The 15,809-nt window shown below is 36.8% G+C and overlaps 1 protein-coding gene across 4 annotated transcripts; it reads left to right on the forward strand.

The window, feature by feature from the left end:
• The first annotated feature begins 1,763 nt into the window (after nucleotides 1-1,763).
• On the forward strand, nucleotides 1,764-14,989 carry LOC139967566 (uncharacterized). 4 transcript variants are annotated; one of them, XM_071971499.1, is made up of 6 exons: nucleotides 1,764-1,912; nucleotides 4,538-4,917; nucleotides 6,899-7,004; nucleotides 7,687-7,835; nucleotides 11,407-11,553; nucleotides 14,747-14,989. In XM_071971499.1, exons 2-6 carry the CDS (start codon nucleotides 4,645-4,647, stop codon nucleotides 14,846-14,848), a joined length of 777 nt encoding a protein of 258 aa, XP_071827600.1. In that variant the 5' UTR covers nucleotides 1,764-1,912; nucleotides 4,538-4,644; the 3' UTR covers nucleotides 14,849-14,989. The 4 variants fall into 4 exon arrangements, with proteins under 4 accessions (XP_071827600.1, XP_071827602.1, XP_071827603.1 ...); XM_071971501.1 differs by having other exon boundaries at nucleotides 1,767-1,881; XM_071971502.1 differs by having other exon boundaries at nucleotides 1,798-1,886.
• The last annotated feature ends 820 nt before the right edge of the window (nucleotides 14,990-15,809 follow it).

Raw genomic sequence — 15,809 nt, forward strand, 5'->3', positions numbered from 1 at the left:
TATATATATATATATATATATATATATATATATATATATATATATGTAATGACGGCTAGATATCACTTTAAACGTGATGCGGCGCCATTCTGACTTGAACACTGACTGAGATATAGAGGGGCTTTTGTTTTTAGTCTACTGTTTACCGTGTGGCCATTTTGTGACAATTGTAGCATGCTAGGAATCCTTCATTTACACTTCTGACAAATATAGGTCTATTTTGAGACATTAATTTCAACCCTGATGCCGCATTGGGTTATCTTTCCGAACTAAGAAGCTGTCGCTATTACTTTACCCATACTGAGGTAACCAAGTTGCACACAACCGTAACCTAAAGACGGAAAAGTTAATGTCAACAATTGGTGAAGTTTCATAAAACATGTAACTTCCAACTTCTGGGTGTTTCATCCGGTTACGTGGGTAGGTGTATATATTTATACATATACACAATATATTCACTTAGACAAAAGCTTCGGCGTCTTGAATGAATCTTTTTCTGTTTACTTAGTAGTATGTAAACGCCCTGTCTTAAATTGTACATAATGTGGGTAAGATTCACCCATGAACTTGTAGTTAGAAAACGGGGTCACAACTACAGGAAAATTACAAAGCAAAAGGTCATAACGAGCTACAATAGACCTGCCATATAAGCAAAATGCAAGTTATGTTCTGCGTTGTAGGTAAATTTGTTCCTTTTTTCGAAGCTGACCAAGTTAAATATTTACTGATTAAGGTTTCCAAGAAACAGCTTGATTCATAGTTAACGTTTCCAGTTTGCCCTACTTACATGTAATTAATAAGTTAAATATATGAAATAGCGTCTGTGATGGGGTTTGGGTGTGGTTTGGGGAGGGCGTTTCGGATCGATTTAGATTCAATAATTAATCGCAGTTTAATATATAGGCCTAAGCTTCATTTGGTGAAAAATAATCTAGGACTTGTCCTCGTTTGTGACGTTCACAAGGTGGGAGGGGGTTCCCTCCTTTATAGTCAGACAGTCGGTAAATTTGTAACATTCAGTCGGGGAAGAATTAGATCACTCCACCGCGCCCAGGACGCCACTTGTCGGGGATCCAGGAGGTGTGAGACGATACACCGCCCTATTAACTTAGACACCCCTCTTTTATAAAATCCTGGATCCACCTCTGGCCCTTCCGTGAAAGGTTCCAGCCCTTAGCGAAATCAATCGAGAGAAATCATCGTCCCACCCTCCTACCCCCCCCCCCCACCTAGAATCTGAATGAGTCAATGATCCTATGCGAGAAACTGTCATTGGTGAGGAAATCATCAGATGCCGATTTCTCTTACATACAACCATTTGGTCCAATGGGTGCACGAGAGATCTATATTTGCCAATTTAATCGACATATGTCAATTTTATGACTTATGGCACGCTTAACGAACCATAAAAGTACTCCATAAACCATCTACTGAGAGCTATCACTGCCGAATAGGCTTTCCGTTTCACCCAGGATTTTTTTTAAGGCCGTGGCTATTCTTACAACTAGTCGTAACAATTATTTATAAACTATTCTTACAACATCGGCGAATTCAAGCGCAGTAAAGTAAATAAAGCAACTGCGCATGTAGTAGGGGTAACACTAACCCTAACCCTAAACTTAACCCTAACCGGAAATTATGGTTACTCCTAGTCGTAAAAATAGTACTCCTTGTCGTAAAAATAGCCACGTTAAAGCAACTGCGCATGCGTATTTATAAATTATTCTTACAACTAGTTGTAAGAATAGCCACTTTGTTTTTTTAAACGCAAGTGTTCAAGTAAGTCGTATATTAGTTGCTTACTACCACTTCCAAAATAAACAAAGGCATTGACAGTTGCAATTAATTTACGTCCAAAATACTACGAGACTGTAGGAAGTGGTACAGTTAGTGTGTAAAAATCACCATATTGGTACTAATTTAGAATCCGTACTAATTACTTAAGATATATTTTTGGTGTTATGTATGTTTATCTTCGCACTTTCTGTGTGAGAACGTCAGGAATGTATTCGCGGAACTAGGCCATATGCTAAACACTTAGCCATTTTTGGTTTGGCGGAGTCGTAAGTTAAACTTACAGAAGCCCTAGGACCACCCAAAAGATTAGGCCTAGGCCTACAGTATGTACACTTACAAATACTGTATTATCAACATCAAGTTTGCTTTAAATTTTCCTTACTTGAAGATGGTAGACGCATAGGCGTACGGGACCATTTCAGTTTGGGGGGGCAGAACTTTTTGTGCCCGAAAGTTCCCGTGACACTATCTAAGCGGAGCGCCACCATCGGTTGGCGCGTAGCGTACAAGAAAAATTTGGGCACACAATGCCTCTCAGATTGCCGGATACGGCACTTCTGAGGCCTTGCAAGTTGCATCTAAACATTCTTTATTTTATAATCTCACGTTTTAGAAATTTACACTTCCCCAAAAATTTGGTATATTAGAAGAAGAAAAACTGGTAACATCACTTTGAAGGGGAAAAATGGGACAGTATATCCATGAAAAAGAAAATGTTTCTTCCATATACACTCATGTTGGGGATGTCCAGGTCACGGGCGGCGGAAGCACTTTTAATCTGGGGGGCACCTACATCAAAGGGCACTTTGCAGAAATTCGATTGGACTGATGCAGCCCTATATTTAGTACCCTTTATAACTCTTATTGTATTATCTTACTTGTGTATACACATCACTCCATCAACGCCCCCCCCCCCCCCTATGCATACTAGCACTGCAATATCCAATACGCAAATTGGGAAACAAGGAACAAGTTTTCTCTTGAGACAAAATGAGGTGAAATCATGCTAGTTGCTAATGTAGGAATCTTCCGAATTAGACTGTTTTTTTTTCTTGTTAATATCTTAACAAATTTTCCATTCGGAATAGTTTTAAGTTTAAAGTTGTATGCACGACTATCTGAGCGGAGCGCCACCATCGGTTGGCGCGGAGCGTACTACAAAAATTATTGGTTTTACAAACCCCTCAGATGGCCGGAAACGGCCCTTCCCGAGTGTTCATTATGGTTCCCTGGCCTCTTGCTAACTTGAGGCACCTCAATTTTTATATAGAAAAAAGGCACATTTTTAACCTGAGGAAAAGTGGGGGGGCACGTGCCCCTGTGCTCCCCGGTTCCGCCGCCCTTGGTCCAGGTAAACAATTGACTAGTTAGAAAAAAAAATTGATCTTGCAAAAAGCGTGGTAGCCCAGATGAACTGCGCTTACAGTGGTGTTACAGGGAAATATTCGGGCATAATGATGCTGAATAAAGAAAATCATGGAATTGTCTGGCAAAAATTTGAAAAAGATTCGGGCAAGCTACTGCATATTTATATTCCAGATGACAAGAAATTCGGGCAAAAGTCCTGAAAAATTCGGGCAGCCTAAAAAAAAAAAAAAAAAAATATATATATATATATTTTTTTTCTCCTCTTAGGCTGCCCGAATTTTTCAGGACTTTTGCCCGAATTTCTTGTCCTCTGGAAATTTGGGGGGGCAGTCTGCCCCCCTGCCCCCCCGCCTCGTACGCCTATGGGTAGACGTGTTGAACGACAGGTGCTGTCAATGAAAATTTTATGATTTACTAAGCCTTATGTCAATTTCCTCATGGTGCAAAATGTCAGAAGACAAATTGAAAGAGAACATATAAATATTGGGGTATTATGCAGGTCCTGCTTAACTCCACTTGCAAAAATATTAGGCCTGTCAAAGTATAAGAAACTTAAGTTACTTAGTAGCAAGAATCTTAATCAGAGCAGTTGTTCAACATGATGTGTAGAAGTGACCAAAACATCTAAAATTGGCAGTAATTTAACAAAAACAAGGATAGAGTAATTTAAGGCTTCATAATTGCCAAGGATACAGCAGGCAACCTAAACTTTTTGCAGCGAAGCAGAGTAACATATTTCATGAGATTGGATCCATTTCAGGTAGGCCTATGATGTGATCAATTGTACATTGCGTAGCTACAGAACAATAAACATTTTGAGATCAGTACATTTCTGAGGAACTATACAGCTATATGAAAAACTCATACAGTTGAGTGATTTGGATTTTTCCTTGATAGACATCGTTGATCAAATCAGTTTGTCAATTATGAGCCAACCATGCTGTATAACATATCATGCAGTATATGAACACTGTGCATGTATCCAAGCTGTAAATATATAGGAACCCATACCTCAGCAACATATAACTGCATCTGTTATACTCACATATATCCAACAATATTTATGGTTTGAAATGGTATGGTGATCCCTGATTCTGATGAATTACAAGGTTAAATGAAATACTTAAGCCTGTGTTAATATAACACAAGATCCTGGGAGTAGATAACAATTAATTGAGCTCCTAGAAATCTTTCACAGCTATTTCCCATAAATTATGTGATTTTCCTTATATTTTTGTTGTTATGATGGAAAATCAAAGTAATGATATAAAATGGAATGCACCCTAGCTACCTACAGTTTTCACTGTTATCTACAATGTTTATTAACATGATTTTAATTGTCTAAATATCTCTAACTTTGCTTGATTTTCAGGTACCAAGTAACCTTCACCCCACAAGCAAAAGTTTGAGAGGAACTTGTAAACTTCCTCTCAGAAAAATTTGTCTTAAGCAGCACCCCCCCCCCCCCCAACAAAAAAAATGTTAGCAATTATACCTGACTATGGTGATTCTGACTCAGAGAACAGTGATGATTCAGAAACTGAGGCAAAAGGACAAGATGGTGATGATTCTAGTCATATGACATCAAAGGACTGTCCCAGGTTAGACGTTTGTCTTCCTCTAGAGAAGAAAGGAGATCTGTCTCTTAGCAAGGCTGATAGTAACTTGAAGAAATCACCAGAAAGGGAGAGGATGGATGCTCAATCTACATCATCATTACCACCTCTCAAACCAGAACAAGCATCTGTCATTGTGAGTTCAATGCCATCTTGTTTCAATTCATCTTTAATCTTGTTCTAGCTTTGTTCCTTATTTGGTCATGTATTTTCAGGACTATATATGTAAGTGCTATTCACTTTCTGTTAGATATAGTGGTCAAGTGTATACTCAACATTGCCAAATATTATCTATTTAACTCTTTTAGTTTGAACCATGAAGTTTCATGACCACCATTATGAATTGTGTGTAGTACAATATACCTGAAACCACTAGAACCATGTCATGTAGGAATGTAGGACAAGGCTTTAAGAAAGCTATAGAAGTGAAGGAAAGTAATGAATTTAGTGCAACAATTCAAAAACTTGTCACAATATACAATGTAGATTCTTACAGCTGAAGATTAATTATATCATATTAAAATTCTCATCAATTGCACAGAACAGATTGATAATAAGCCTGTTCTCTGGTAAACATAAATTTATATGAGTTGCATCAAAGAAGTGATAATCTCTTTAGGACACAGGTTAATACTGGAGACAACATCAATCTAGTGATACATTTCTGAGTAAAGCCTGCGTTCAATCAAAGTGGACACATATCCAACCATCATCTTAAGTTTATATGACAGAGGTCTTTGTAAAGAAAAACAAAACCCATGCAAACAGCTAAGAAATTTCATGTTCCAGTGGGGAGATATCGTAATATATCATTTCTGTGAGCCGTCAGTTACTCATTGTGCAATTATATGGAATCATAGAGTCATAGCAGCCAACAGGATCTGAAACCAATTTTACTATCTCCTTGTTTTTTTTTCATATTTGCAAGGTAGAATGTTAACAATTTATACACTGAAAACCAGTGCCATCATAAGGCCATATTAAGAAGTTAAATATGTTGGAATGAGTGTGCATAATTTGCAAAACCCAGATCTCCATTACAGAAAACAAACTCTGTAATAAATAAGGAAATACATAATACATTGAAGCACATGGGGATCAATAGTACACATTTATGAATAGTAAACTAATGTTCATTAGGGGAACCATCAGAGTACATCGTTGTAGTAAGTTCAAATATAGCACATAATGAAAGATTGAACCATGGCTCATACAAGTTGCTGGTCAAAACAGTTGGATTTAAAATCAACAGAGATTTTCCTTAGCATCGAGGGGTCAAATCGACTTTCCACTTTCGAAACACAAATAATACTGACCAGCGTAATACTGATGTACACTGTTGTATGATACACATTTATATCATTTGGAGTGTTGATATATATAAGACATTTATATAGCGCCATAACTAAAACGTTATTCTAGGAAAAAATTAAAACAAACAAATGAACAAAAACAAGCAACATGACAGAAAATAGAAAAGAGGATTACTTAAAGGCCTCATATGTCATGCCAACAGATAACTGTCTAATATTTATAGAGAATTCAGTGTTGATGCATTGCACTGGTTGCTGAGCTGCATTATTCAGTTGACAGGTTGTTTTGGGGTGCTATATTAAATTGAACAAACCCTTTATTAATGCTGGACATAGATTATTACTGTAGCATTGTAGATAAAAAATATTTGTCTTCATACTTTAACATTTTTGTCAATCACACTAGCTACAGGTTTTACTTTGATTCAGTTAACAGCTGTATGTGTTTGTGCTCTTACTTGATAAAGGATCACCTAAGGGTCTCCTTTATTTGTGCATTTGACATGACACTTATGGAAGTTGATCTGCTAGATTTTCATGTTTGGTATACATGTTTGAATGCTGTTTTGCTATGCTCTGAGTATCTATGCTTAGACAGGTCAATTGTAAAATGCATATAAAGATAAATGTTTAAAAAAAAAAAAATTTGAAGATGCATTTTATTTTTTGATTTCAGTTTTAACTGTTGCTACAGTACTTGGTACTACATTTTGAATGCACGATAATCTTCATCCAGTCAAATTAGACAGTATGCAGTCTTAAAATAATTCTTATTACTGAAACTTGTTCATTAAATTTTGTCAGAGATATCTAGCTCTGAAGAGGAGAAAAGATGAAGAACTGAAGGCCCTGGAAGAGGCAGATGAATTTGAGAGAAGACGAGAAAGTACGAAAAGAAAGAAAAAGAGAGGTAGAAAACAACTTGAAGTGCAACATAAATTAGCTATCGACACACTTAATATAAGACATCAGAAATGATCACAATAATACCAAAGTATATCAACTATAGCAGGCTAGTATGTGTGAATATTCATATCTCAGAAAGAGGTTATATCATCAAGGCCTTGTATGTAGTTAAACATTAGAACTCTTTCCAAAACACCAGAGGGATATGCTGGTGGCAGATGATATGTCAGTCATATGGAGGAGGAAATTATTGTACACTGTTAGTTGACAGATCCATCTCGATACCTTGTCCCTAACTCTACATGTGGTTACTTGAAGATAAACTACTCTTTTGTTTTTGTAGCAGATGAAACCCTTGGTTACTCCAGGAAGTGGGATCAAATTAGATGGTCTGAGATGTCATTACTATATAACAGATGTTCCACATGTTTCCAATTGGAATGTTATTGATTTATCCATAAAATGTGATATATTTAGAATGTTTGTTTTGTAGCTGTCAATATTCTCTAAATCTTAGAATTTCATCAATATCCATCTTTATGTAAAAAAAAAAATTATCCCCCCCCTTATCAATAACAAAGCATTATAGAAATCTATTTCAGCCTACCAGCTGTCAATGGTCAGTAGCATGTACATGATTGATCATATTTTTTTTAATGAAAAGTTTACTTTTGATGTTTGCCCAGGTCAAAGGTCAGGAGATTTACGTGCAAGGGAGAGCTCATCTGGAAGTAGTACAGATCCGTCAGATGGTATGAAGATTCTTTCATCTTACATCGGGATCAATGACCACCTACAGGGATCCAAAGTAGATCATGGTGACCTTGCACCTAAGGTAATTTCATATCATATATTGAGATCAATAACATTGATCTTTAACTAGTTGGCAATGTAGGCCTACTACTAACTAATGTCACCAAATACAGGAATAACCAACGATTGAGTACAGGAATAGCTAGCCTAGTGTATCACAGGGACCTCACACCCTGGAAGTTAATGTCACATCATACGTTGGGTTCAGTGAGCACATAACCTTAACTAGTGGGCAGTGAAGGCCCACTACTAGTGTCACCAAGTATATGAATGACTGATCACTTAATTAGTACAGGCTCATGAGAGGATCATTCGAACACACCTAAGGTAATGTGATTGCTTGCACGCTGATCACTGACCATTGAAACTTTACTAGTGGACATTGAGGGCCAAGCACTGTCTATAAATGTCAACAATACTATAAGAACAGATGACTACCCACAAATGTCATCTAAAGGTGTGAATGTGATATTTTGATCAATAACCACTAAAATGTTATCTAGAAACATTGAGCAAAACTACCCCCAAACTGTGCTGTAAGATATGGCATCTGTTCTATGACTTTGCCTTCAGTTAAAGTAAGTCACAAAAATGGGTCACAAATATTTTTCGGTGGGTCGCAGGGTCTTCCCACAAGTGGGATAATGTATCTGCAGCATGCTTATGGAGATCCATTAAGTTATTTTAGTCCATGTATTGTATGTATTTAAGATCCTCCTGCAAGCAGGAACTCGCGAAGAAGCCTCATTGGCTTATCAAAGCCGCAAGCTGGTCGAAGTCAGTCTCTTAGATTCATATTTAACGTCCATGATTATGAATTGTCAATTGTCAACAACTCTGTAACTGGATGACATACATTAATCTTGGAGTGACGCAAACCGGGGACCTTATGATTGGAAGGCTCCGGCGTTAACCACTGAGCTAACACTCCTATGGATAGTCCAAGCTAGCTTTCATGCCTTCTAGTACAGACCTTGTGGGTCTCAAAACTTAAAAGTGGTAAAATATATGCAACCTGGACTGATATAGCAGTGTTTTGTTAACGGTCTACCACATATCAGAATGAACACTGTACCCAATAAGCTACACATTCAAAGACCTTTCACATTGTTTCAACCAGATGTATCTCTCCGTGGTATCCATGGTAACAACTTGTTTTTCCATTATTCATTTTTAGACTAAGGCAAGCAAACAGTCTGACTGATTTCAACAATTCTTAGAAATCATTTGAGCATAATAAATTCCTTCCTGTTCTTTTAGCCCTTGGTAATAACATTTCTTTTGAGGTACAGATTTACCTTAATTATGGTAGATTGCCCACATTCATCTCTTTAACTTCCTCGCCTTTCTTTCTTTCTGGTGGTTAAAAATCTTTGTTCGATCTGTTGGGATGATAGATGACAGCTTAATTACATATATAAGAGAAATACACTCAAAAGTCATACTTATTTGAAGTTGATCAGTTGCCCTAGTTCAGCTCTCTGTCTATAGAAAGGATTTCAGTCTTGTATGCTGAAAACTCTTGGTCTTTGGAATGTATCATAGGACACAAAATGTAAAACTTAAATTGCAAAGGAAAATTTACAAAGTGTTTTGATCGTTATTTCTGGATCGGAGCAACATGGAGGAATTAAGACCTGTATACATTGGAACTTTAACATTTCCCAGAGGTGAGAAAATTGCCAAAAAATTAAGTATCTTTTATATTCAGTTTGTCCAGTCTTTTATTATATCAGCATTTTTCCTTTCCACAGGTATTTTGTGTTGTATAAAAATTGGAATATTTAAATTTCAAACAGGCAATTGCTGAAAGTATGTTCCAATATTCAAAGCAAAAAGATGAATTAACAGAGTATTTTTGTATTCAATGGAAAGTACTTTCAGGACAGTGGGAGAAAGTGTTGCAGTTTGAAATTTTACCTGTCCATGAAAGCACTATTGGATATCATATCTTCTGATATAGGGTTCCATATCCTCTGATACATGGTTTCATATCCTATGATACATGGTTTCATGTCATATGATACATGGTTTCATATCCTCTGATACATGGTTTTATGTCCTCTGATACATGGTTTCATATCCTATGATACATGGTTTTATGTCCTCTGATACATGGTTTCATGACATATGATACTGGGTCTCATTTCCTATGATACATGGTTGGCATGTCCTCTGATACATGGTCTCATGTCCTCTGATACATGGTTTCATGTCATATGATACATGGGCTCATGTCCTCTGATACATGGTTTCATGTCCTCTGATACATGGTCTCATGTCCTCTGATACATGGTTTCATGTCCTCTGATACATGGTTTCATATCCTATGATACATGGTTTCATGTCCTCTGATACATGGTTTCATATCCTATGATACATGGTTTCATGTCCTCTGATACATGGTTTCATGTCATATGAGACATGGTTTCATGTCATATGATACACGGTCCCTTGACCTCTGATACATGGTTTCATGTCCTCTGATACACGGTCCCTTGACCTCTGATACATGGTTTCATGTCCTCTGATACATGGTTTCATGTCCTCTGATACAGTGTTTCATATCCCTCTGATACATGGTTTCATATCCTATGGTACATGGTCTCATGTCCTCTGATACATGGTTTCATGTCCTCTGATACATGGTCTCATGTCCTCTGATACAGGGTTTCATGTCATATGATACATGGTCTCATGTCCTCTGATACATGGTCTCATGTCCTCTGATACAGGGTTTCATGTCATATGATACATGGTTTCATGTCATATGATACATGGTCTCATGTCCTCTGATACATGGTTTCATGTCCTCTGATACATGGTTTCATGTCATATGATACATGGTCTCATGTCCTCTGATACATGGTTTCATGTCCTCTGATACATGGTTTCATGTCATATGATACATGGTCTCATGTCCTCTGATACATGGTCTCATGTCCTCTGATACAGGTAAAATAATAGCCCGGCAAGCAGAGCCCATGCAGGGGCTTAGTACATTAATACATTTCACCTCACAAATCTGGCGATAACTGAAGTAATGTACCATTCCATCTTATCTCTGTTTGTACAATGTGATGATTGGTTTCGTGTACGTCACACAACAATTTAATGAAATATAACATTTTAAAACTAAATAGGTGTAAAACATTGAAGAAATATGTAAAAAATATGTAAAATATGTAAACATATTAAATTTGATCTGTATATGAGCTGTCACTTTGTTGTACAACAGTAAAGGTAGATGTTCTAATCCTGCACCGTCTAGAGGAAAATATTATGTTACTCTGCTGGAAAAATATTACTTTATACTCTGGAAAAGTCTTGAATTACTTTATAGTGAAACCAAGGATGGGGTGTATTCTATCGCTGTGCAGTTTTGAGTTTGTTTCGATACTTCATATTCTCCTCATCACACCCTGTCCTTCAAGGGGAAGGGGCTAATTATCTCTTGAAATTCAATCTGATACAAATATCATACAGAGTTAACATGAAGCACCATGTCACTATCATTTACAATGTCTGCTATTAAAAATGCCAGGGAGTGCAGAGCTGCAAATTTCTAACCGGATTATATTTTCATTTTCCAGTCAGGGCTGGAGAAAGAGATTGATGAAGCTGTTGCCGCTGGAGATGTTGATAAGGCTGAAGAGTTGAGTAACTATCTAGCCTCAAGGAACTTTGCTGTCCGAGTATCAGAAGCTGCAAATGCGAGGGATTATGCAAAGCGGAAGAAGGTGAGATTATACCCTGGTGTGTTCTTGCATCTCCATGTGGGAAATTCAAAGATTGCTTCAAGGATAAAGCAGCTCGATAAAGCAACTTATACAAAGAACAACAGGATTTCATTGGCTAACAGCTTCAGATGCTCTAGCCCTCCCCCCCCCCCCCATACTTCCTGGCTATATAGATGCTCTAGCATCCCCACTTCCCCCTCCTACCCATACGTTAATCTTTTTCTGTTGGCTTTTATGTAACTTGCTATGCACAGCTTCATTGATAAATAACTTCCAAGGTCCCTCACAATATTGACTCACAGTAATGAGGGATCCTGTCTTTAGCAATCATCAATGTTACTGATGGAGGTCTCTCTCCTTAAATGTCTAGAATGAATAATCAAATCAGAGGCCTTGTGACATTTTATTAAAGGCAAACTGTGTAGGTCTAGTTGCATGAAGAATAAGTTCCCAAGGTAATTGAAGTTGCTGTGTGCACCTTAACTTACGAGTAGAGAAAATGATGCTTTGTGGTAGTTTCTGTTTTGATTTGAGCTTTTTTGCAGACCACTATTTTGCTAAAGTCTGATGATGTTTAAGCCTCGCACAAAAGAAAGAAAAGATTATTGAAGTATTTGTTCGGTCAAATAGAAGTTAAACTTGACCACTCGCAAGCAAAGCAAAATGTTTTGTGTTTGGTGTTGTTAATTTCAAATGTTTCCTTTTCCCTTTTACCACTTTACTGAGGATAGATTCCTAATAGTTTACTCCATCCAGCAAATAGCAAGAGCAATAAGTCTGAAAAGAATCTTTCAAACCATTCATCTCTTTATTATGAACACGATTCATTTCAGTTTAATACTCTGTATATTTGTCCTGGTTGTCGGGACACGGGAAGGGATTCTTTCGTATCTTCTTATAAATTTCACCCAGTGGTTCGTGACCATTCTTGTCGATCTCTCGTGGCTGAAGCAGACAATTTGTAACAAATTCCTTGCTGATAGACAATCTGTTCATAATGTTGGCGTATCCCCTGAAATCAGCTGACTGTATCAGCTGCAGCTTTAATGCTGCATTGGACAATTACGAGAGATTAATGAATTCACCCATGTGAAGGCAAACTAAAAATCAGTATACCAAGAAATGGCATAAAATACGAATATGAGGCTTTCTGTACCTCTCAATAACTGCACAACAATAGAAAGAGCAGAGACCCTTTGCTATGGTGATGCAGAGTGCATTCTGACTTAATTATTCACGCATGATTCTGATGATTTTAACCGAGAAAGACAGCTTCCAACTAATTCAGAATTAACAGAGCATGTATTGTAATCTTCTTAAAGTTAGTGGGTCTATTGGTGATTGTTAAGTACAGAAAGAAAAGGAGAGAGGGGTTTAAACGGTAGATTATTATAACAGTGTTTATTTAAGGAGCTAAGAGCTCTTTGTTGCCTTTTGCATGCAGACTAGTACCATAGAGACAAAATATTTACAGCTGGTTGATGTTTCCAAGGTTTTTAATTCCCTGGGAAGAAGGCAGAAGTAAAAAACCCTGGAAATGATGAGCAGAGAATTAAACAAATTTCCCAAAAAATATTTAAGTATGTGATGAGGAGGATTCTTAGAGATACTGAATGTTGATGAAAAGCATCTGGGTGACAACATTTTGATGATCAAATCAGTTTCATTTATTATACAAGTTACTAATTAACCTCTGTAAACTTGGTGACAATCTTGCAGTGTGCTCAAATTGGCATTTCAACTTGTGCAGTTCGGTATATAAAACATGTGTTATAAGAGGGGAATCAAAGTGTGTAAATCAGTTCCACACATGAAACTTGCAACAAATGTTTCCAAAAATGTCTAATATAATTAGGATCAAACATTTATATAGTTTTAGTGATCAACTCATAGTGCAGCCATCTATGTACTGCTGGTGATTCATTGCTGACAGTACTAAGACTCATAGCAACAGGTAATTAAGTTTCGTGATACTTGCTAGGAAATATATGACAAGTGCCCTCTCTTGATCTTTGTTTGCCGTTGGGGAGCCCCATTGCAATTTTTCTCTGTGTAAAGCTTTGCACTTTTGGCAAAATTACTGATCAATATCTATTCAACACTAATAATTCCCATTTCAATGAATTTTTATTGAAGTTTAATTTCAAATAAACTGATGAAGAAAACAAACTTGACAAAGTACAATCTTCTTTTTGTAAAATTAAAAAACTCTCGTAAAGAAAATAGTTATGTAATGAAACCCTCGAAGTACTCAAAAATTAAATAATTTCATTTAAAGAAAAATGGCAGGGAAACTTCCTTACATGGATTTAAGTCTTAGTTTGAGCAGGACGTAGCAAGCAAAGTAAAATTGTCAAAAGTTGGTAGAGGTGAAGTACAATTCAAATTTTAATTTACCAATGGAGTGAAGTATACTGGTTAAACTGTTTCGAATAATTCTAAATCTTTAACAAGGTTTGGTTTAGATAGTTTCAGTATAGGATTAGTTTCTTTAAAATTACATGATAAAGCAAAGCTTTATTTTTTTAAATAATAATTAGACTTAACAGATAAAGCAAAGCTTTTTTTTTATTAAAATAATAACTAGACTTAACAGAAGCTTGGGGCAGTACAGATAATAAAGAAGGACCCTGTCCTAATAAAGATACATATTTTTCTGTTTTATTGAATAACTATTATCTTTTTTTCACCGAAAGCTATCCCTGACTGAACTTATATTGCCTCATGTAAAGACAGTGTGAAATGAACCTTATCATGCTGACCTTGCAGAAAGTTACAGATGTAACTAAAAGAGCTAAATATCAGAAAATTCCTTAACCTTGTCCTTTTGGTATATGGGTTTCCTTGGAATAAGACCCAATAAACTAATTGCTTTGTTTGATAATGGTTAATAGTCTATACTTTTCCCTATGATCCTTTGAGCAGTTATAATCTTTTTTTTTGCTTAAACATATTTGTTTTATAAAGTTGCAGATAATTTTTTTTATGACATGAGTTTCTTGCTTCCAAGAAACTGGAAACTGCAGCCGATGTAGAAGTTTACTAAGATTAAGGTTTATGTAAAAGCTATATGCTATTAGACAATGGAATGCAGGTTAAAAAATGTTAGCTTACATCAACAAAAGTAAAAAAAAAAATGAAGAAGGCACTGACTTTTTTATAAACTTTCTATTTTCACTTCTTACTTATTAAGGTCGAAGAGGATCAGCGATTGGCAAGGAAGCAATTAAAAAAAGCCAAGCTTGCCTGGGGATTTGAAGTGAAACACCGATGGGAAATGAAGGGTAATATGTGAGGCTCCCCAGTGGAACCTCTTCTAATCCAACGTGGCAGAGGAGTTAGTACCAGGGCGTCCTAGTGAAATGTTGCATATTGGGCAACTGTCGGCATTTATGACCGTTGTACAGACCTCCATTCAACCAGCTGTAAATTGGGTTTATGCATGTGGCAATGAACTGAATTGAATCCCTCTGAAATGATGTTGAAATCTGATAGAGGAGGTGGCGATAGCTGTCGGTTACAACACAATGCCCCTCTATGGAACGCCTTCTTTTATTGTGAATTTCAAAAACTCAAGAAGAACAGCCTCTGCAAGGACATAAAAGGTCATATGATTGGACATATAAACTGGAAAAAATGGTGACTGGATTTCCATGGACAGTCTCTGGCTTTCATTTGCCGTCCGTCCCTAGATTAAAAGTGTTTCCGGAAATGTCCCCAGATTTTATAAACTTGCCCAGGGGTATCTCCAAATTTGTAAAAAAGGGCCCAACATTATTTCCACTTGTTCTGTCGCCCTCCTATTCATAGAGACGGCTTGAACCTAAGCTTTGATAGTTTACAACCACAAACGTAAAGTTCATTCATCGCTCACAGCTTAAGGCAACCTAGATCATTGCATAGTTTCATAGTGTGTAATTCACATGAAAAGTGTCATGTTGCACTAAGTGAGTATAATAAGACTTCCAGGTACCTTCAGGTTTTTTCTGACATTGGATTTTTATCTTGAACAAAATTGTTTCTGGATCAGGTGTTCTAAACTTGGGCATTTGACTATTATCCTTGACACATAGAATTGGCGAAACACTTGAAATGCTACTCCTCCCTTTCAGCATACAAAGTAGGTTCAATTGGGGGTGGGGGAGGGGGGGTCAAATGCAACATTTTCCTGGATTTCCTGGAAAAAATATGTCCACTTAATTGTAGAAGATTCCATGCAAAAATGTATACTTTTTTCTTGTGGTCAGTGCAATAAG

Source organism: Apostichopus japonicus, chromosome 5 (assembly GCF_037975245.1).
Source record: "Apostichopus japonicus isolate 1M-3 chromosome 5, ASM3797524v1, whole genome shotgun sequence".
Lineage (NCBI taxonomy): Eukaryota > Metazoa > Echinodermata > Holothuroidea > Aspidochirotida > Stichopodidae > Apostichopus > Apostichopus japonicus.